General features: G+C 37.3%; 1 protein-coding gene across 3 annotated transcripts in view; it reads left to right on the top strand.

Annotated features, from left to right (window-relative positions):
* SORBS2 (sorbin and SH3 domain containing 2) overlaps positions 1 to 23,743 on the top strand; it is a 79,251-nt gene that overhangs the window by 11,389 nt on the left and 44,119 nt on the right. Inside the window, exons 5-10 of one of the 3 annotated variants that reach the window (XM_010178843.1) lie at positions 10,295 to 10,439; positions 12,493 to 12,668; positions 17,785 to 17,851; positions 18,932 to 18,976; positions 20,183 to 20,369; positions 23,018 to 23,132. In XM_010178843.1, the coding sequence (XP_010177145.1) occupies positions 10,295 to 10,439; positions 12,493 to 12,668; positions 17,785 to 17,851; positions 18,932 to 18,976; positions 20,183 to 20,369; positions 23,018 to 23,132 (735 nt within the window). Of the gene's footprint in view, positions 1 to 10,294; positions 10,440 to 12,492; positions 12,669 to 13,470; positions 13,495 to 17,784; positions 17,852 to 18,931; positions 18,977 to 20,182; positions 20,370 to 23,017; positions 23,133 to 23,743 lie in introns of those variants that run through there. The other 2 variants (XM_010178845.1, XM_010178844.1) reach the window with 2 other exon arrangements.

Below are 23,743 nucleotides of genomic sequence, written 5' to 3'. Positions count from 1 at the left end.
TGATCAGAACAAAGCTCTGTGAAATGATATGGCAACAATGTGCAATGTTCCTTTGGAATTCACTGGATAGTTATGATCCATTAACAAATGGGAGGACAGAAGAATTAATCACATTTGTAATTCTCAAGATTAGAGACATAACTGTCATCTTAAACCCTTCCATTAGGCTACGTAAAATTTAGAACATTTTGAGAAGAACCAGTTGCGTTACCCTTGAGAAGAACCAGTTTGCTACTTAGTGATTTTTGTCAAGTAGAACAGGTCAGTTCAGGCAAGAGTCACAGTAAAGAAATCATGTCAGAAACAGTAATGAAGGCTCAGCAAGAGCTTTTTTTGGTAGATAGGGTAGGTGTGAAGATTTTAAGAGACAGGCTTGCAAGCCTTTTAAACATGAGTATCAGGGGATACAGTCAGACAGAACAGGTGTAGGTGTGGCCAATACAACTTAGACATCTATATTTTTTTCCCACTTAAAATAGTTGTTAAGCCTGCTAGCAATATGATGCATTGAATATACTCAGGTAAATCAGTGTCTCAAACAGAAAGTAGTTTTATGACAGCTAATAAGAATTAGGAGAAATACCTTTTTTTATGATCCAGAATAATACTCAAACTCTAATCAGAATTACTAAAAATAACTTATCTTCTAGCAACTTTTTTTTAGAGTTTTAGAAGTTGAAACACATTTTGCAATTTCGTTTTATTTTAGAATCTGTTTTAGTTTCACTATGAGCTGACAGAAGTACACACTTTTCTACACTTATTTTTCTGCCTTCTCCTTGGTTTCAGTGTGTGGGAAAAATGATCAGAAATTTGGCAACTGGGTTTCTTTGAATAAAATTATAAAATTTTTGGTTGATCACAGGGATCATTAAGGAATGGAGCCAGCATTTCAGACTGCATCCATTTATTGATCTCTTGCCTACAAAATTCAGTTGACATCCTCCCTGACGTTTAGAATTTATTTCAAAGTTGAACATTAGTATGAAGAAATGTATCTGGCATCGCAATCAAGTCATGGTGCCTGTTGGTTTTGCTCACTCTGTGTTAAAATACATGCCGAAAACTAGAGTACAAACCAGAATGTGAGGTGGTGTAAAATTCTGCATCAGGTGAGGTCCCAAAGCTGAAATGCCACGGTCCACAATTAGAAATAAAGGCTACAGCTGTATGTCTAATAAGATTGCTTTTCTGACTCAGATATCTGATTGAAATCTTGGAACTGTTCTAATGCCAAAAGTTATGATCCCCACTAGCACTGTGTCTCATGGTATTTGCAAAGTTCACAATTTCTCTTGCATAGACAAATTATGCATGATAGTACTTTCGTTTTTAGAATTGTGTTAGGTTCGCAACTCTACAGGACTTAGTACAGCAATTAAAATACTTTAGTATATGCAGATCATAGGTTGTTATGTTAAGCTGTATCCTCCAGGGATGCTCTCAGACTGTAGATTAGGCCCACCAGCAATGTTCAAAGCTGCCACAGAAATTCTCAAAACCTAAATACATTAAAAAGGCACTGCAAAAACCAACAACTCTCCCTCTGCATCTGAGACTACATATGTGGAGGAGAATGAGGTAAGATTGGCTAATCATCACTTCTTAAGAGGTGGTGAATGAAAAGTACTGTGCATGTGTGGCTTAGGGAACATGTACAACTATATTATGTCACAAAGTATGGGAACATACAGCCAAGTTAGTGCTTGTAAGGTCCAAGTTCATGCACAACAATTTTGCAGTATTTTTTAATGTATCTTGCTATGTTTGTGCTCTGACTTGCACTTCATTTCCGAGCTTATCTGTGAAAACTTTAGGAGCAAGCAGAAACATGGTATGACTCACCAAGTGACATTTTGTAAACACCCCTACTCAAAGAACAGTCAAACTCCTTAAAAGTAATATGAAAAGAGGAGCATTCAAGTTACTTAATATTAGGTTTTTTACATTATTACAGTCATGAGAGATGATGCTGCTCTGTACCATCCTGCAGATATGAAAGAGATAACCTAATCTATTTCAGCAGAGAAATTAGTATTAGAATGAGACCAATGGAGGCAAATTCTGTGGATCGAATTTCTTATAACAAAAAATTGTAAACTGATGAAGAATTCTGAGCTACATCTTCTGAGATAAACAACTGGTATTTGTATGTTCATTTTGTTCTTGGGTTCATAAGTGTCCTCTTGTTCTAGATACCAGTCTCTGAAACTGAGTATCCAAAACATTTGTCCTATTTTTTTGAATTCCACAGATGAGTGAACACTTGGTTTAATCCTGGTGTACTGGAGGAATAAAAACTACTATACTAGATGTTTATGAAAGTGTTTCTTTTGCCAGTCTTATAGATGTAGACAAGTGAATCAAGGAAAATAAGCCTGGAATTACAAAAATTGTTTCTGAATTGGTTTGTCTAATATGTTATTGTTTGTTAGCTACTGACAGTACATCGAGTGATGTAGAAGGAGAGAAGATAGGATTTCATGTTTTGGGGACAGACTGCAAGCAAAGAAAATTAAGCACATAATTTTCATTTTAAGTTCTGTGTCACTAGTGTGTTTCTGCACAAGGACTGAACTCCATCTTCTTATACTGAGTTTAGAATCAGAGGAATAGGCATTAAAAATGAGCATAGGAATATAACTTGCGACATCAGTTTGGAGATTTTTACATCGGCTTTTAACAATTAAAAATAGAGGTATTTTTACCCATTTGTGCAAGTGTATGGGTGTAATTGGATTGTTGACTACTAAACTCTGCTATGTATTAACAAAATGAGTTTATTCACTTATCTCTGAGTCTCCTTATCTGTGTCTTGACTGTTGAAGCAAGGCCAGCACTTTGGTGTCATTGGTAGTCTCACACCATGCCCCACAGATCTTCCATTTAAAATGAGAGATGACTGGGTTTTGAAACCCATACTAGGGTCACCTGTCTACTTCTTGTGAATTGAGTAGCAACTGTCTTCTTCATGCCTGATATTTTACTATTTGATGGAAGGTGAGCATTTCTAAGGACTAGCAGAAAGCTGCACTTGAGACCTTCAATTCACTCCAAGGCTGTGGTGACATTTATCTCTCTCTCTCAAGTGTTGTTCCACAACCCAAGATAATTATGTAGTCTAACTAGTTTTTCATCATTCTAATTGATTAAGTACTTGTTTGGCATTAATCTGCCTGACATCTGCTAGTGTTTCTTGTGCTATAACAATAATAAACCTAATCTGAAGCATACTGAATGGAACTGGTATTAAAAGTTTTCTGGAATGCATTCAACCTTGTCCTTATATTTTTCACAGTGATGAAAAACATGGATTAGTAATAACCAATTTTATCTGTTTAGAGATTACCAAAGCTCCATCTTTTTTAAATGGTGTAATCAATTTTTGAAAATAATGCTGTTTTAAATCACCATTTCAGCCACTCCTTCCCAGAGCAATGGTTGTACCTATGACAGAATTCTAGAACTAGGCAGAATATTAAACTTTTACTCTACAAAATTGAGAAACTTCATATTGGAAATCAGTACCTAGAATTGCTGTATTCCTTCTACCCATGTTGTAAGAATAATAACTTTATATTCTTTTTAAGAATTTGGCTTGATGAAATCAGGTATTATTTGCCAAACATGAAGAATTTAATTCTTTAAGAAGTCAATTTCACTAGCTCTCTGGATGCACCCTGAATATCTGTTCTTGTGTTGTTCATCTCTTCTCAAACATGTAGGCAGTCTTCTCAGTTCAAAGCCAGAAGGCTTACTAGGTTTCTAAAGTCTCCAAAATTTCCTGTTATTTTAACAATTTAGAGATAAATTTACATATTTTGGCTCAGTCACATGTAACTCTTCTTCTGGGGATGCTAAGAGGATATCTGGTCTCAAGGACTTCAGAGCTTCATGTTGGCTCTGTTTCATAATTACACTATGATCTCCTGCTTCATATCTTTTGCTCGAGATCTTGAATTATGACATGAATGATGAAATTCATCATGACTGATGGTTCTGTCTTCCCTTTATGTATCTGTGAGGTGCAATTAACATCTGTTTTATATGTACGTAAATACATGCATCTTAAACCCCTGGTATACTATGCTATATAACTGGCTGTTTCACATCTGCATATGATTGCTTTTCACAAAATTATTTTAATAGTATTCCATTGTTCTTTGAAGTTTCCATTGGCAAATTAGTTATGTCTCAAACTCATATCTCCTTTTGCAGCCATACACTTAATTGTTGATTTTCTGATTAAGAAGAAATATTAAGAAATCTTAGGGAAAATTATTTTATTTTTCAGTTGTAGATTTGAAACATTGCTGTGAATAAGATTTGGAGTTTAAGCTGTTTGGCTAAGTTTCTTCACTGTGTTAACTGCAAATTTTAACATCAACTTCTGGCTATTTCTGTGTACCCCAGAGGTCCAGTAATGCCAAAGAGTTCTTCTGAACCATTTGGAACAAGTGATGGATATCTGTTCACATGCTTAAGATTTTTTCCTGAACTGTTCTTCATAGGGATAGTCACATTGATCTCAGTAAGGTTATTTGTGTAAATTCTAGTTGATTTCAGCAAGAATTATGGTACTGGACCCCCAGTGACCTCTCATAAGTAGCACAATCTGGGTTGTGTTCCAAGTCTTCCATAACGGCTTTAGAAGATACTTTTCAGATTTTGGATTAAAATGCCAAAATGGCATTTTAATCTGATGGCTTGAAACATTTTTTGAATTATTAAAGACATCTGTCTATTCTGAGGATAGGAAATAACTGTAATATTATTGGCAACAATGTGAGAACTGTAACTATTACTTTTTAAAGTAGTAATTACTGCATCTGGTATCTTACTGTCCTCTATTTTACATAAATTTAAAATCCCAAACACTTTTTCCCTGTAGCTATTCCAGAAGAATTCCTCAGCCATATCAAAACTGAAACAATTAGTGCTGAAGTAGGCAGTATTTTGACATACTTCAGGAACTGAGTGAAAGCTTGTGGCTAATAGGCAATATAGAAGGGTTTGTGCAGCTGTTTAACATGCTTGGATGCCAATTTTTATGTATCTTTAATCCGAAAAGAAGTTGTAGATGCAAAAAGCCAGTTTCAGGACTAGTTTAAATGCAGTTTCCTGTGTCTGATTTGAAATAACAGAACATAAAGCTCATACCTTGTGTGGCAGTTTTCAAAAGCACTTTCATGAGGATTTTCCCTTATACTTTTAAGGAATTATGCTGAAGCCAAACAACTAGCGTGTTTTGCTTCAATACGAAGTCATCCCTGTCCTGTTCACGTGCCCCCAATCTTTGTTGTTCCTCAGATTTACACCAGTTACCCTAACAATCCTTGTGTCCTCTAATGTTGAAAAGGCTCCTATGCATATGCCTTATCCAGCAGGCTGACAGGGTGCTTCCAGGGTGCTTGGAAATTCTAAGATATCCAAACATTTTTACTAGAGAGGCAGTGGAGAAGATGTATCTAGTCACAAGAGGCAAAAAAGTCCACAACCTATTGCTTGCAGATCATATGAACGTTTAATATTAGTGTTTCCATTTAGCCTGCAGTTCTATCTGTATATTACAGTTAATTTCAAAATTATACTTGTCCTTTGACAAAAAAGATAGTGACATTTGCAGAGATCAGATCTGCAGATCTTTTTTTCCTTTTACAAGCAAAATGAATATGACATTCTCTAACCTCATATTTATGTAAAGTATAAAATAGTGTGAACCTTCTCGATGCACAACTAAGATCATTAATATATGCGCTACATTAAGAATATTCATCCCCAGCACACTATGGTTTCTGGCATTGCTTCCACTAGTATTTGATGCATTCATTTCTTTCCTGTTTTCCTGCTTTAATATAGAGCGTGGTTGATTCTATTTTCTAATCTATGTGAATGTGAACTTTCTCAGGCTGCTGAAAAACTTACGCTTTTGTAATTCTCCTACACACAGCAAGAGGCAAAGGGAAAAGTTTTTTATTCATTTGGTAATCTGTTTCTTTTCTTATTTTTTTCCCTCAAATCTCAGCTTGGAAACCAGAAAGTATCTGCCCCTGTGATGGAGGTAAATGCTTCACAGACACACAGACAAACAGCAACAGAAGCTTCTCCACTGCCTCTTCCTCCTCCTGTGGTACCAGTTAACAGAGCCTCTTTCTCACCAGACAGTGGCACCCATCTAGTATCATATTCTTTGCCAACGCTTGATGATTTTTTGCCTTCACGCTTTTATAAAACCCCAGCCCTTTCACAGTTTGCATATAAATGCCCATACCTAGCTTCTGAAAGTAATATCCACAGGAACGAAACAGCCTCTGTAAGCACAGATTCTGCCATGAGCGAGTGCTCCTCCCGCACAGTGAGTGAGTCCTCCACAGCCATTCTAGATGACCTGCAGACTTGTAGCTATGATACTACTGACTGCTCTGAAACACCTTCCCCAACCTTGAGCCAGATGTCTGCTGTGTCAGATGGCACCACCTTAACCAACACTGCTGCCACTTCTCATGTAATTATGCTTCCTTTTTTCCTCCTCCATTTTGTTCAAACAGGTTGTGAAAGGGGAAAAGAATTCAAACTTGTCTGCTAATCCATTACACAGACGAGTATTTCATTAGTAGTTTTCTGTGTTTGCAGTCTGACAGTATGTTTTTCAACAGTTGTTTAAAAAACATCATTAGCATAGCAGATTTGGTAATAGGAAAATGATACTAAGTTGTTGCATAGCTGTATGGTCAGTTAAGGTTTATCAAACACTTAGATTTAAAATAAATGAAAATAAATTCAATAAATGTCTATTCCAGATGCATTAAAAACAAATGATTTGTAGAGTTTGAAGATATTTGTTTAAAATATTGTTACCAATGTATGGGTTTGTGGAGTTTGTAGCCTCTGGGCCACCACCATGTTTTGTTTATACTGAAGTGTAGATGTCAGTAATCTAACTTGTAAATTCATAGCGAATGTTGACAATATTTAATGCAGTTTTTTCCCCAGCCATGTCCACTGACTGTTTTTTCCTCTTCTAAATAACCTTTTCCTCTCCTAAGCATGGTTTCTTACAGGAGTGAACTTCATAAATAATCTTGTAGTACTCAAGTGTCCTGTTACTTTTCTCTTGGTTAAGTCAAGGAAAAAACCAGCATGTAATTAGAGATTTTATATGTACATTCACTTTTCTGTACCTTAGCACACTCATGTATGGGTAGAAAGAAGGTATGGAATTTGGGTCAAATCCAGATCACTTCTGATTACTTTTGAGATTATCTGCATGATTAAAATTAGTCAGAACAAAGCCTTCATTTAAATTGAGCAGTGTGTTGCTGAATTACTCAACAGAGAGGTGTTCTGAGACCAGTTTTACTTGATCACAACAGTGTTCAAACTTTGTACAAACACTTCAGCATGCTACCATTTTCAAATCTGAAGAGAGCAAACAGTGTATATATTTTTAAATTTTCATGTATATTTTATAAAAAGTGTTTTGAGCCCAAACTTGCATGTAGTCACCTGGAAAATCAATGATCTGTTGTTAGTGCTCTGGATGTTGTTAAAAAAAATAATATTATTAACAGGCATGCAAAAGTTTTCATTCCCAACAAGCCAGTAGTTGTAACCAAAGATACAATGATCAATATAGACCGGTATGTGTAAATAAGGCACAATCACTACACGACCGTTTACCAGCTATGGGAAGCTATGGGAAGCATGGAACATTTATATTTTCTTCTAACCTACTTCTAAATTAATCAGCTAACGGTATTTGTTTATCTTGAGCCCATTTTTGTAAGCTAAAGTGAAGTCCTTCCTTCTTTCCTTTTTTGGGTAATCCCCCTGCAGAGGGATATTTTATGGTCAGGTCTGACAACCACTTTCTCTCTTAGACATGGCAGGAATGAGCATAACACTTGTTCATCTTTAATGGGCAAAGAGAAAGGATGAGTCTCCCACCAAAGGACAAAAATCCCCAAACAGTCTTAAGAGCCCCGCAGAAATGAAACTGCTGGCAAGACTCACCTCTCCAGTGTGGAAAAGTCTTCATCTCCCATCCTATGTAAAGAAGAGGCCACATGACTATAAACGTATCTAGGAAATGAGGAAGTGGTGGGGAAGCTGGTGGCACACACACGTGTGCTGCTTCCTTCTTGAAGGAGAGTCCTGTTGGTTTTCTAGATGAAAACTGCTGACAGAACAATAAAAGTAATATAGCATTGTGGCATCCAGCACTGTGCCCACATAAGATGCAACCACGCTGTCAAAGACATTTTGTCCACATTGGGGATGTTTGTTTATTCCTGAGGTCCTTAATGAAAGCTTAAGCAAAAGAGTTTTACAGCTGATCTTCTGAGAAGACCAAACAGGTCTCAGGAAGAGCTGAATCAACAAAATTGTAAAATATTCCAGGCAAAAGGCAGAGCTAAACATAAATCTGTGTTTAATTTGCCATACTTTTAGTCATGGATTACAGCTTCTTTGAAAACCTGAAGTATGAGAACTGTAATTTTATTTGGGCCTATGCTTAGAATTGGAGTTAAAATTGGAGAACTGCTGGTTTTTGAAACTATTTTTCTGATTCTATTCCAATTACAAACATTTCCCTTGTAAAGTAATTTTCATGGATTCTTTTTGTTCATGTAGTTTGAAACTGTGGAATCTAATAGAAACTTGGAAATGGAAGTACGCGTTAGATATTTGCCTTTTCCCAAGTTCAGGGATTGTCTTGAGCTTCAAGAATTGATCCTGAGTATTTCAGCCTAATTCAATGTCTTGAGGCCAGGGGTGTGCTGCGTAGCATCGCTGCACAAAAATGCTTGGGCATCTGTAATGAGACCTCATCCCCTTTGCTGCCTGCCTCAGCAGAGAGAAAGTTAGAAAGCAGCTCTAGGCCCAAACAGATGCTTTGCTCTGCTCTGATTCAGAAGTCCAGAGAGCTGCTCTTTCTGATGCTCAGGCAAATTATAGGAAGTTTAAACCTGGTACTAGGCAGAATCTTTACAAGTGTTTGATTACCAAGCTTTAACGGAAACATCACCACAATTCAAACTTTTCAGCTCAGTTCTGAAAACAGGCATCCTTAAAATGAGAAACCCCTGAATGTATCTATGCATTTGCATGATGTCTGCATAGAAGCCAGAATTTATTGTGCTCTCTTAGCTATTGGAGGGCGAGACATTAAAAATTTTGATTAAATCAGTAATCTCCAAAATACAAATGTATACCAGAGGTCATGAACCACTTCGTTTTAAAATGTAATAATATTATTCTTTTAATACATAAATTACTCATGCTTTTCTGCTTCAGTTAGTCTGACTAGTCAGCATGTTCGAGTTCTTTTTTTGTTATATAAAATTGAGCAAAGTTTGTAGCACTTCTGATTTTGTTCAGATCTAAAGAGTTCTGCTGTAAAAGAGATATTACAGAGAGCTCCCCTCCTTTTTCTGCTGAAATACTCACTATCCTCTTATTTCATTCAGTGTTTTTTTCACTATCTCTGCTTTGATCCTTGCAGTACTCCCCATAAAAGTGCTACAGCCCAGATGTGAGCATTCTGAGCCTCTGGGGCAGGAAAGCAGATTGTTTCAGAAATATCTTTTGTGACTGAAGCCTAAATGGCTTGTGTAGCTGCTATGTTGGCAGTTTACTTTGCTTTCCCATTTTATTTATTTGATTTTATTCTGTTGTTTTGTGGTTGTAGTTGTTTTTTTTTTATTGGCGCTATTTATTTTTATTGTGATAAATTACATATCAGTATCCCATAGTCACTCCAGCTGGCTCCCATTTCTTAAAGAAGCTTTGGCTCACCCTCTTCAGCTAGTTTTCATGAGACTTTTCCCTTTGGTCTGCACAGGAGTTCCCACTAAGATCAATAGGGCTTGAGAATGCACATTAAGGAAATTTGTCTCTTGGAGTGAGTGATCTGTGGCAGGCAGCCTTTCTCACACAGTGAGAGGAACTTTTACTGCCATCTTAATTTTATATCGCTCTCAGACCTCTGCAGACCTTGTTTGTGCCATCTTCGTGTCCTTGACCAGGGTCTTTCTGTCACCCTCCCTTGACATCAGCATGCTTCGCAGACAGCACATACAAGGAGAGGAGGAGGGAGGTATAAGGTATATAAGGAGGGCATTCTGCTCCCCTTGTGTTGAGTTTTGCATTTCAGTGAAGGCAGATGCCTTATGGCTAGGTACCTGACAACTGGTAATTGTTGTGTGGCTGACAGTCTTGCATCACTGTGTTTGGGATGGCAGTTGGAGGGCTTTGTATGTAGTTTAATGGGATATTGTTTTGTTTCTCCCAGGCTCAGATCACAGTGAATGGGAACTCTGGCACTGCTGCCAGCCCAGTGAGTCACTTTCAAAGGCCTTTTTCCCCTTCTTCAGCTTACTCTCCACCAGCTTCACTCAATTCCAACATTGTTATCATGCAGCATGGCAGGATGATGGGTAAGCCTCACACAGAATGTTTGCTTTAACATTATGCAACATATTTCAGTTCAAGTGGCAAAGACTGCAAACAGTTGCAGAGTGCTTCATATCCATAATGGAGGTATTGTCTATTCATCTACCTTGGGAAGTAAATGCCAAAAAAAATAATAGCATTTATTGTTAGATACAGTACTGATCCTAAACTGGAGTTACCATTAAGTTTTTTTACTTAATGTGTGTGAGACTGACCTCTTGCCACCTTTCTGCTAGCTTTAGCAAGGAAGGAGCATATCTCTAAATATCTCAACCTGTGCAGCCCCTTCAGGTTTTGCCTTTAAGAAACCAAGGACTAAGTTTGTACATTGGTTCTCCCCACAACTTCCATAATCTTCAGTGGAGATACTGCCAACAAAGGGAGGGGCTCTGGGCTTTTAAACACCTAAAGCCACGTTAAGCTATAATTTGTTAGGTATTTTTTTGTCGGCCATTGTTATTTTTTTTAAATACATGATCAGCCTTAGAAAGGCGCTTTGCCAGTATAATCCAGTTTTGGCAGAACAATCATTTGCTTGATACTTTTTCTATCAGTGTTTTGCGTATTCAGATAAGACTATACATGCAAAATAATTTCAGTGTGATCCTGGATTTTACTTTTTTGTTGTGCATGCGGGTAAACTAGGTGACAGTTCTTGCTCTGAGACTTACGGCGTTGACACAGTCATAGTGATAAGTACAGAAACTATACATGGGTTTCTCCACATCCCAGAATTCTAGATGCTTTGATTGCTTCCAGTTTGCTGATCTACAGGCCTATCAATGCTGTTTTGGATATACCTGAAGTAATTAAAGTGTTTTCTCACAACTTTTACTCTTGTATGATGCGAAGTTCTGTGTTCCACAATGATAACCTGGTTTAGTTCTCTTTGCTTCTGTAAAAATCCCACTGATGGCCTCAGTTTGAGGCCTATGAAGACAGCAAATCCAAAAGTTTTTCTAAATTTAACATCATGCATTTTGGGAAAAAGGCCCAAATATTCAGACGTTTGCCACGCAGAGTTGCCCCTCGCCATATATGTGTAGCACTGGATTATTTACAGGATTTCAGACTTGAGTAAACAGTTGAAACAGCCATGCTAAATCCAGCTCTCTGCAGTAGGAGTGAGCAGAAATACGCAAATTAAAGTTAGAACTTTCAGTCACCAGATCTCCTTTTACTGATTTTTATTGCAATTCAATTTTTTTGCTTCAGAAGAATCAACGGATGGTAATGTCACACAAAAACAATTGTAGTCTTCACCAATAGCATTAGAATATTTGTTTTTACTCCCTGTGTTCATCTATCCTGTGATGGGAATGTCTCACAAGCACTGTACCTGCTCTTGCAAACAAAGATGCTTTGTCATAGCAGCCCGCTAATTTACTGTAGGTGAATCATCAGATTGCTCTACACATGCCAAGTTCCTGAGGTCCATCTTTGTGGATTTTATGTAGAGGCACGTAAACGTACCAATATAAATTTAAGGGATGAAATTGTACATCAGAATTTGTTTTTTTAAAATATTAATGCATCAGAACTTAATGCTTCTAAACACATATCACATAAATCTTCATGGATGGCTGTCGGAATCTGTTGCTGTGCTTACAGAACAGCAGTTTTGTATAGTTTGCTAGACTTGGGGTGGTGGGAAAAGTTCTGAAATTATATCACTAGTTTCAAGGAATGAATAAGAAAGGTGCAAGAATGCACCTTTCTTTTATAGAAAAAAGGCTGCTGAAACTATTTCCTATTAGATATTGCTGGGTTTGTGCAGGGTTTTTTTCTTCTTTTTGTGAGAAAGATGCTGTGAAAAAGTGCCTCTAATCTGAGAGGATCTAAATTGAATAGTCTGTTAATGTAACATTAAGTAGGGCAAAGCCCGAGATAGCATGATTTTTTTTAAACTGTTGTATATGTATGCGGTTAAGATTGTTGTCAGCCTTTGTACCGCATACTGAAATGGGGAAGCGTGTTATAACTGCCAAGTGTGATTACTGTATCGTTATACAATATTCTGTCATGTTGTCCTTACAGAGTCCACAGAGACATACTCACAGCATGTTCAGACTGTTGGCAGCAGCACCACCACCAGTACAATACCAATCTGTAGATCCTCAGAAGAAGAAAAAAAAATTACAGTCATTAAAGCTCCACATTATGCAGGGATTGGCCCGGTAGATGAATCTGGAATCCCTACAGCAATTAGAACGGTAGGAAATTCTGGGGAATCTGTGTATGAACTCATACAATGAATTGATTGTTGGTAATGGGTTTTACACATTCTTCTAGTCTTATATAATTTGGAATACAGTGTGCGTAATCAGCGAGCTAGTGAATATAATATTGTGTGTTGATGGAAAAGGAGAATGCGGATGGGAGCATAATTGGGCAACCTCATGTTTCTAGTTTCAATTAGGAGTAGCCAAAACTTTGTGTCTCTTTCTTGCTTCTCTTGTAGTTTCTGTCTTTTGGAGATACACAGTAATTACATTTATTTTGTTATTTCTAAAATAAAGTTTATGCATGCTATATATGTATGTGTGCCCATGCAAGTATACATATATATGTATGTGTATATATAGAAATCTCATGCTTCTGCATTTTCTGGGGCAATGGTTCTTATGTTATCAGGGAAGTGTAGAAGTGAATAGATTTGTTCTGATAATTATCTAAGAGACTAGCATTTTCATGAAAGCGCAATATATAATCATCATGCCCTTGAGTGACATGTAAACAAACAGTGTGGAAGCCCTTTCATTGTCACTAGCCCCATTTTGATCATCTGCCACTGGTCACTGCTTGAGTGGTCCCAGGATGCCGAACTGAAGAGTTTTGTTTTCACTATGCTGAAGAATTCTTTCCACTCTGCTGTCAGGGCAGCCTCTTCTGGCTGCTCCGGAGAGCACAGTGGCAGCTGTGCTAGGTCTGTAAAGGAAGTGCTTTGCTGGCCTTTCCAGCCGGAGAAGCAGCGCTGTGCTAGACGGAGAACGAGTAAGAAGAGTGGGAGCCAGGATGAAAGCGGCAGAGCCCTTGCAGGTGAAGTCTGTGTGAGGTGGAAGGATGTAGCAGCTGTTGGATGTATCCTCTCTGCCAGTACTGATGTATGGGGCTGTGTTATATTGCCAAGAACTGCTTCAGTGAATTGAAAAATTAGGGGGAAAATCAGGAATTGATGGAGAAAAGCAATAGGAAAAAGTCAGAATAAGTGGTAAGATGGGGACAATTTTGATAAGAATGGGGGAAACTCTGGCATTTCTTGCTTTATTTTTGACATTAAAAAAAATGATCAGAATCTTTTGAAAATGACAAAATTTCTTTGCAATAATGCTCCAGCTTCCTTACCCTCTTTTAAAGTAAATATGTCCCTATGCTTTATATAGGCTAATTATTTTTCTTCTCTTTTTTTAATAGCAGATTGATTTAACAGGGTGCATATCAGTTATGTAAGATTATAACAGAAATCCCCCTCAAGTGTCCTTAACAGAGTTGGCAAGCTGCCAACCTGTATTTAACCTTTGGATTGTATGGTCTGAGTCTTTCAGATTTTCTCCTAAAAACTTTATGTAATTTGAATTAGGTCATTTTTCAGATGGATTTGCTCTGGTTTTTGTTGTTTCAATTTCAAAATACCTGATAGCTTGTAAACTTAGCGTTATAGAAATTATTGTAACCATGAGATACGAGTTAAAAGACTTTGCTAGCATGTGTGTGTGAGTGTGTGTCTCGTGTGCCACTTTGTGTCCGTATTCTGCTTCCTTAGGATTTAGCTGGAAGTGAGATTTTTTTTTCCAATGGTAATGTGAGATTACATTTTAAACATGCACAAGTATATTTGAGCCCCATGTACCCCAGTCGTGTAAGAACAACGGTGATATTGTTGTCAGCAGAAGACTCAAATATGCTGCATCTTGACACCTCTCAGAAGTGCAGTGCTATCAGAAATATGCAAAAGTGCTATAACTGCATTTCCCATAAACAATAAAAGATAGGATCTATCACTTGCTCTTTCTCCAAGGACAGTGAGCAATCCAAATAGGTATCTTCTCCCAGAAAGTTCAGCCTCACTCTGTCTGGAGAGAGAAGGAAGTTTTCAAATTAGTTGAGTTTATTGTTGCATGTGAAATTTAAAAGCTTTTTATCCTTCCATCTTTATGAAAATGGCAACAATCAATCAAAAAAGCAGTAAATGTAGATTCATGGGTGACAGGCAGCATACACACTGTGTTCCAAAATACTATGCTACTAAGAGGTGAGCTTGTAAGTAAGAACTTGGGAGTATCTGTATTCCCGGTTTGGAGTGCTTTTCAGGAGCAGAGATTTTTCAAGCTGTGGTTATGTCCTTCAAGTCTGTCTTTACTTTCAGAACATGGTTTGTGGCAGCTGTTTAGCCAAGGAAAGCAGAGTGATGTTCTCTTCTCTTTCTGTTCCTGCAAACCCTCCCTGTCCAAAGCTGCTGAGGAGGAAGGACGCCTATGAAGCTTTCCCTTCTCACAGAACCTCTATCCCATGGTAGCATGTTCCCTCCATACCACTTGAGCTCCTGCCAGCTCTGGGAAGTGCAAGTCTGAAGCCTGAAAATTCAGATCATTGTTAAGTTCTGCCACCATGCCAAGCCCTGCCCCAAAGATGGTGAAATTTCAAGGCACTGAAAATTAAATCTTCGGGAAAAAAGAGGGTAAAATGCTGTTCACTCAGAAAAACATTCAGTCAAGTGGCACCACCAGAGTTTACCACCAACAGGGTCCTAGGAAAGGAAAAAACAGATACATGGAAAGCAGTATGACTGCACTGTTTTAGACTATCCAAAATTATTGCTTCATGTCTGTCTAACTATCAAAATTAATCTGTAGATTGAAAAGACCTATATTTACTAAGAATAAAAAAAAATCAAGTCCGACCAGATTTCTTTTCAGCTAGAAATAAAAAAGACAGAACGTCGACTGACAGTCATAAATGCCTCCTTTAATTCCATACTTTCTGGTTGATTATTAGAATACTGCAATGATGATGGACTCTCCTAAGTACCAACTACAGATACTTCTTATGTCTTCTTCACACTGTTTGGCTGATCACTCATGCACATATGATGATATCATGCTCCAACATTTAATTGCAACAGCTATAATTTATGCAAAGCAGGATGGCATCTGAATGCTCAGTGCATTGTGAATACTGCTAATTCCTCAGACAAGTGTTGGTACGTGGGATTAATGAATATAAATTGAGAAAATATATTTTAATATGAATTTACTCTGTTCCTTAACTAATCCTATCTGGCTTATAATGTAAAGCCAAATAATTGGCTGAGGCTTTAAACCCTAGGGTGGAGGTTGCAGGGAAGATGATGAGAGAAAAACATTCAAATGTTCAGTAAGATGGTGGGTAACCACTGTCTCTGGTCATGTGGGTCCTTCTCCATACCTGATCTCTATGTGGAAGCCTTCTGATTGTGAAGGACCTGGCTGAAAAGGAGGATCTCGCAAAGAGATATCTATGCACCTTTGTCTCTTGACAAACAGTAGAGTCATAGCAGTGATACTTATGCACCATTTCCAGTCTGTTCACCTATAAGTGATTCAAGCTCTATTGGAAGACTTTTCTTGGCCCAATACAACCAGAAAGGCCATTGCAGTGTCATAGGGGCCATTGCAGGTTTGTAGTGCTGTGGGAAATGAGGAGTACAAATTATGCCCGTCAGCAAGAATTCTTTTAGACCTTCTGGACTTCCTCGTGAACTTTTGAATATACATGATGGCGGAGCACCAAACAATATACTTGTTTCAAATCCAGCTAAATTATTCTTACCAGAGTTTTGCTAGTATAGATGTTTAGTGCCTTTAGGCAAACAATGTTAATATGGTCCAAATTTGCTTCTGAATATTCTCAATTCTCTTTGGCAGAAGTCAGGAATGTTGGTAGGAAGGGGAAGGGGCCTGATCTTGATATGAAACTGTCTTCTTCAGCTCTTGCAAGCAGGTCTGGGTAAAAAACATTACCTGCCACTTAAATGTCCTTCTTCCCCAGCAGATCTCTGAGTTCTTCAATTGACTGTTAGCTCTCCTTTTAAACATTTTTTTAAATGTAATTTATTAACAATTTTATGAGAGCTCACATTGATTCTTCAAAATACAGGAACATTTTCTGCCTGTTCCCTTATAGTAAGAGTTCACTGTTGTTACCAAAACAGGTTAATTATGTACAGTAGCTGTAGCAAGTATTTAGGGTGAAAGTGTGATTCACTGAGGATGGCATGAAGCCAGGTGAGCACACTCAGATCTGTTGGTTTTTTTGTAGCGAATTTGTGGATTTCCATGGTAAAGAGGAGTGTGCAGGGTGATTTCAGGTTTGGTATTAGCTAATGCAAGATAATGCACTTCAAGAGGAGCCTTTTGAATTCTCCATGTTCTCCGTGAGATTTGGAGATAATTTTGTACATCTGCATTAAAACTTTTACTTTTCTAACTACTGTGGAACAAGTAAAATTTTAGGACCTAAGAAGAATAATACTGAAAACATGTTTACCTTTTCTGAAATATTATCATGCCGTTTCAAAGAAAATTGCAGCGAAAGAGAAAATGCAGAAACGTAAGAGATAAAAATAATTAGAAGCATGAGCAAATGTTGGTAAGAGGAGCATTTATGAACTTTGGGATTGCTTAATTTACAAAAGTAAGGATAATGAGTATAATTTAATGAGTGGTTATTGAAGAGTACATTGTATTCACTTTTCTCAAAATAGCAAAATAAGTTAAAATTAAGCTGCCTGGAAAGGGACTTTAAAACTGATTATAGGAAATACTGTTTGTTTACTATCTAAACATTAACCCTTAAATGCAGTGTTGTCCTAATTATATTCTCGGTAGTAAACCAAAGTTTTCCTGCATTATTTAACAATTATATTTTGAAGACAATTTAAGCTGGTAATTGTGAGGAGTTAAAAAAAAACTCTTCTTACATGCGTGTAATTGCTGAGGTGTTTGTGTTTTCCTGTAAGGTACCTAGCATTCATCATTGTCAAATATAGGGCACTAAGAAGATAAACTCTTGATCTAGCTCTAATTCCTATGTTCCTATGCATTATGCTCTTCAAGATCAGAGTCCAAAACTGACTCAGTCTTCATTGTCTTCCAGAACTTTTTACAGGAATTCCTAGATGGAAAAGCATAAATACACCATTTGAAATAGATGGTATGAAAATGATTATGTTAAATAGGGGATAAAGCACAATAGACTTTGTGTCCAGAATAACATTAGAAGTCTGATCAGATCTATACACACAGGTATTTTCATTGTTTTGTTAATTGTTAAAAACTGTATTTTATTTAGACAGTTGACAGGCCGAAGGATTGGTACAAGACTATGTTCAAGCAAATCCACATGGTCCATAAGCCTGGTAAGCATGCTTTTGTCTTGGCTGAGTTGTTCTCAGTGGTATTAAAAAATGCACTTTTCTGCTATGTGAAAATTCAACGTTTCACCATGTGTTAGATAATGAATCAAATCAAATGAGTAAATGCAGTGATAGATTTTCCTGCAGAGAGCTATTTGCCTCTGCTAAAGGCTGAAAATTTCTAATGAGTTTGTTTTATTACTAAACCTAAATAAAAATTAAAGTCATCAGGATAGGCATGCAACCAGTAGGATTCCATGTCACTGGGGAGCTCAGTGAAGTGATCCTCATCTCCAGTTTGAGCGATGAGAAATTGGCTACTGTAAATCTCTAACCATACCACCTTTCTTTTGGAGAGCTCATGTGTTATAACAGCATGGGCTAGTAAACAAGCAGTTCTGAGGATACATTTTCTGTCTGAGTTGCATTTTTTTCATAGAAAGTCTTATTTGATTTTGCTGAAATGGAGCTTTGGTGCCACTACTAGCTTTAGAGTTAACATCCTTTTGTCATGATTGTCACCAAAGATGTCAAGAAACTGTATAAACAGCAATTATGCTCATTATACCTCCGGAAGGAAGGAGACTTTGTTCATGTGAGGTAGAGCTTGCATTCAGTATGGTCATAGAGAATGTTAGTGGGAGAACAAAAAATGTAAGCAGGAAAATTTTGGCTTAGAAGATCTGTTTTGAACATCAGTCACAGTAGATATTTGAGGTTGCTTTTTGTGATAGGAACAGCAACTTAATAGTCTCTAGTAGAGGAGAGCTGACAAAAGGAAGAAATTGAGCTCCAGGAGAGGAGAAGAACAGACAAAAAGCTGTAATTTGCGATTTGGTGCTAAGCAGTAAGTACACAATATGGGTGACATGACAAGATATCATTTTACCAATAAGATGGTAAAAAATAGCCTATGGTAAGTATAATGGGAAAATAAGGTCTTCAGAAAGCACCTATGAGATGAAGAAATACAGCGCTTGATTGCCTACCAATCTTCTGTTTGTATTTGCAAAAACAAAGCTGCATTGCTGTGATAAACTGGCACGTATTGCACTACTGTAACACCTGTATTTCTTTTTGTAGATGACGACACAAACATGTATAATACTGCATATGCATACAGTACTGGTAGGAATTATTCCCTCACTTCAAAATGAGTCTTTTGTTAATGTCAGCAAGTAACAGGGGTAGTTAACTATTCACGCTTGCTTTTATAATGCTTATATAAACACTTTTTATTGTCTTGTTTGATCTCAGTTGGTGTTTTTTCATGCCTTTTTTCCCAAATGAAATAAAGTTTAATTTTGGTTTCATTCTTACCACAGAAATGAATTGCAGCTGCGGGCCTCTTACCGCAGATGGGATACATTGTAATACAGTAGTTTCTGATTATATTGCATTTCCTTTCACTAATAGTTGTAAGTAACATAACCTTTCCTTATCAAAATGGAAAGAGAACTTCTGTGTGAAAGTACAAATGGTAATTACATAGATGGGTAGACAAAAAAGGTTGTACTGAAGACACCTTTTTAAAATATGCAGTAAGAGTGCCTAATAAAGATGACTTTGTTTTATGATCTTGTTCATTTTTGCTATAGACCCTGGTGCTGATATTATTTAGCTGAGAGAAAGGCTTATTCATCTACTAGATATTGTTGTGTCTTTCAGAGGATTATAACCATGTGGTGAAATTATTTACAAGAACAAAAGTGAAAGTGTGAATAGATTATATGTGCAAAAAACCACCTCACAGTGGCTTGAGCAAAAATGCTGTTCAAAACTCTTCTGTTTCAGTGTTTGTTGCATTTGACATGCTCTCGCACTGCATTTTTGTGTATCATTGGGAGCATTTGTTGTGTGTCAGTTGTTCAAGATCTGTTTGGGCTATTGTAGTCCTCTTCAAGATACACTCCTACCTGGTTGTCCTGAACTAACAATAATTATTAAAACAATGAAAAAAGTGTACATTTCCTGCCTCTTCTTTATGAACATATAACAACGGAGAGGCAGGATGCACCTGGGGACTAATAACAGGCTATCATTAACAGCTCTGATGGATAACTTTAACTTCATTAACTTCTCCCCATCTCAAATTAATCATTAATTTATTTTAACTATACTGCACTTTATCTATGTTTGTAGTTTTTCTTAGAAATATAAAAAGTATTATAATGAGCTACATAGTATACAGCAATGTACTTCTAAAATGCATTTGCACGTTTTTGTAACCTTGCTGTTATATTGAGTAACTGCGGGTTCATGTAGCATTCTGTGTGGTGTTTTATTCAAACTCATTCTCATGCTGTTACTGTTTCTGGTCTTGTTTTATATTAGGTAGCTACAGTCCCTCCTTCTCAGCTCAGGCACACCCAGCTGCAAAGACACAGACATACAGACCGTTGTCTAAAAGCGCTTCTGACAGCAGCTCTGATGCCTTTAAGGTGTCATCCCCTTTACCACCTCCACATGTGCCACCTCCAGTACCACCGCATCGTCTGAGGGAAAGATGTACACCAGAAAAGTAAGTTAGCGTATTTTCAAGAAGTGTTCTTGGCATCCAATTACAGAATATCGAAAAGGATAAAATAGCAGCTATAGAATACTATGACTTCAAGGGCTTTATTCAAGGGACAGCCAGGTGATGAGAGGTAATCTTCATCAGTAGTATGGTGCTGCCATTTCTTTAATGTGCTATAGAAATACTTATTCTTACAAGTGATACTACCATGAGCATTTAAGATTTTCATTTTCATTAGCAGGATTGTCTTGCTTGTTGTGTTTCTGAACAGTCCATGCTCTGGCTGGTGTCTCGAGTAGTTAAGTCTCCAAGTAGGAAAGGCTATTTATGGTATCTAGTAGCAGAGAGAAATGATGTTGTAAATTGAAATTCAAGGAAGAGCAAAATTGTAACAGTGTAGCAGTCAACCCACCTTTTCCCAGAGTTCAGAAGTGCTTTATATACACATTTTTTAAATCTCCATCTCATTTTGGTAGACCAAGAAGATGTTTACAGATTAAAGGGGCATTTCAGATTTCTCATGGCTTTTCCAGCTTCAAGCTTGCTGCACAAAACCAGGTCCCAGTGGTTTGAGCCCAGTCTAGAAAAGATTAATACTTAGTAACTCAGGAAAGAAATATTATGAGAAAAGAGCATACCAAGTGTTTGAAATTAAGACTATGACTATAGTTTTTTGAAAGAAAATGGTAGGTAGTGGCAATCCAAAAGGTTTTTCAGCAGATACTAATTTTGCAGAGGAAAATGAGATGGCCCATGGTTACTGATTTTGGCCACTCCTGTTGCTGAAGGCAGGTTGTCAAGAGGAAGTGCTGGTGGTTAGTGTTGGGCTACCTTCCAAAGGCCACGAGGTCTGAATTTTGTTAGCAAGTCATACAGAAGTGTAGATTTTGTTAGCAAGGCACCAAAACGTGGATCTGCTTAGCTTTGATCTCTAAAGTTATATGAGTCGTCATCCTCTGCTAGGCCAAATGCCTTGGTCACAGAAACTGAGGCCTGTTACAGTTCCTTTTGTCAAGCTTGAAAATAACTGCTTCAGTACTGAATTTGCATGTTTAGCCTTTCCTTTTAATCTCCTGCATGATAAGACAGGCAGTGGAAATCTATGTTCTTCAGGCCAGAGGATGCCAAACATATTAGTTATGCTTTGCCTGCTGCTGACAGCTAGAGTTTGTCAATCTTTTTCTGCCATTGGGAGATTCCTTTTTAATGGCCTATAAAGCCTGAGTATTTAAAATCTCACATAAGAGGCTTAGGTCAGCATGTATCACAGTTTTATAGCTGGGGGACAAGGTTTGCACTAACAGTTGGGCTCAAAAATATAACCCATACAGGATTATGGGCTAAACATTGTAAATTAAGTGAACTAAGTGTGAATTAGAATTCCAGTAGCTTCCTTTTTTCTTCAGTGACTTGCAGTTAATGCAACTTGATCAGAACATTTCCATTTTTCTCAAAAAATACAACCTTTTCTGTTCTGAAACGAATTCTTTCCTCAGTGAAAATAAACAATAGAGCCATGGAGAGCTACTTCCCTTGAAATGTAGGGTGTTTTATAAATAGAGGTGTCTGTGTCCAAGAAATTGCACTCACAAACGTACTGTAAACAAAAGCTACCCATAGATTTTTTTAAGGCACATGACATGTGCCTTACTGTGTTGGGCCACATCACACCAAGTCACATCAGAAAGGCTGATAGAACTGATAGAATTTAGTCAGTGTATGCTCTTACTGTGAGTACTTGAAATAGCTGACAGGATTTCCCCTTTCCCCTCTTCTTTGAGTTACTAGTTGCCACAGAGCTAAATAAAAAGATGTGTGAGCCACAGTTTCCAAATGCAGTGTAGGTAGTGACTACAAAAACTGCCATGAAAAGGTGCTCCAACTGTGATAGTAACTAGCTAGTTGTCCCCTAGAAATGTGTAGGTAGCTATTAATATAATATGGTAAATATCTGAAAAAAATACAGTACTAGGGGTTACTTTTTATTCTTCGCAAAGCACTATTAATTTGAAAGGAAATTTGTAAGTATAGGGAAAATTAATAAATTTCTGTCCCAAAGTCAGCTTCCAAATTCTTTTTCTTGTTTATCCATTCAAATTTCCAAGAAGAAAGTATGCTGCTTACAAGGATCTTCAGGAGCAGTTCTACTGCAGATCAGCATCTATTAGATTTTCATGCTGTCTTTTAAAATAATTCCTCATTTTTTTGTCTCAGAAAATTTTGTAACTTTTTCAGTATGTACTTCATATTATATTACGTGATGACAAAAATATCTGCCCCTTGCCTATATTAGTATAGTGCATAAAACAAGTATAGTTAATTTTCAGTTTGAGAAGACGTGTCATGGTATTTTGACACAGTTTGTCAGGGATGTTTTTAAACTGGTCTACCGGTTACAACAAAGGTATGAGTGATCATATAGGCTGCGCATCCCTAGTATTTTTTATGCTGTACTGAGTATACCTGCTATAAGCAGGTTATGATACAGTGGTTAAAACACTGGGATGCTAGGCCAGACATTTCACAACTGTAATCTGGAAGGAGGAACTATACTGAAATTCATTTGATTTTCACATGTTTCTCTTGCATGGAGCAGTAAAGCGGATGGCAATGACAGTAAATTAACCCAATTACTCGTATTTGTTATTTAGAAATGACTGGGATCCCCCTGACAGAAAGGTTGATACTCGCAAGTTCCGTTCTGAGCCAAGAAGTATTTTTGAATATGAGCCAGGAAAGTCATCAATCCTTGAACATGAAAGACCAGCAAGACACGTAAGTGAAACATGTAATACAATAAGAGGTTTAGTGAGAGGTCATCTTTTTGTTCTTTACTACAGATTATAAACACTTAGGTTAATACTGAAGGTCCTTTTTCAAATATGATTTCACAGCAATTTGTCTTTGCTCTTTCATGACGGTTGTGTTGAAATTGTGGGTTTGGCTTATTTGCTAAATTTGGATCTTCTGATTTTTCTAAGAAACCAAACCAACACTGTGCAGACCTCTAATGGATGATGAGCAGAACTGTGAATTAATGGAAACTGGTTTTTATAGTTGGCATGCATCTCCAGCACTCATTTTCAGTAACATTAACAGCACATATGATATGTAATGAATTAATGCATAAAAATAAAATGGTTTGCATTTTCAGGATGTGCCTAATTGTACACATAAGGAGACTTTGACCCATTACTGGTCAAGGTTGCCCAGACAGGCTGCGAAATCTCCATTTCTGGAGGTGTTCCAGACTCACCAGGACACAGCCCTGAGCAACCTGATCTATTAGACCTGCTGCTAGCAGGTTGGACTAGGTGACCTCTCGAGTTCCTTTCCAGCCTTAGTACTCTGTGATTACTGAGTGTGCATCAGCCTGT

This window comes from Mesitornis unicolor, unplaced genomic scaffold (genome assembly GCF_000695765.1).
Source record: "Mesitornis unicolor isolate BGI_N332 unplaced genomic scaffold, ASM69576v1 scaffold38292, whole genome shotgun sequence".
NCBI classification, from domain to species: Eukaryota; Metazoa; Chordata; class Aves; order Mesitornithiformes; family Mesitornithidae; genus Mesitornis; species Mesitornis unicolor.
The sequence above is the reverse complement of the archived record's forward strand: the minus strand, read 5'-3'. Positions and strand labels throughout refer to the sequence as shown.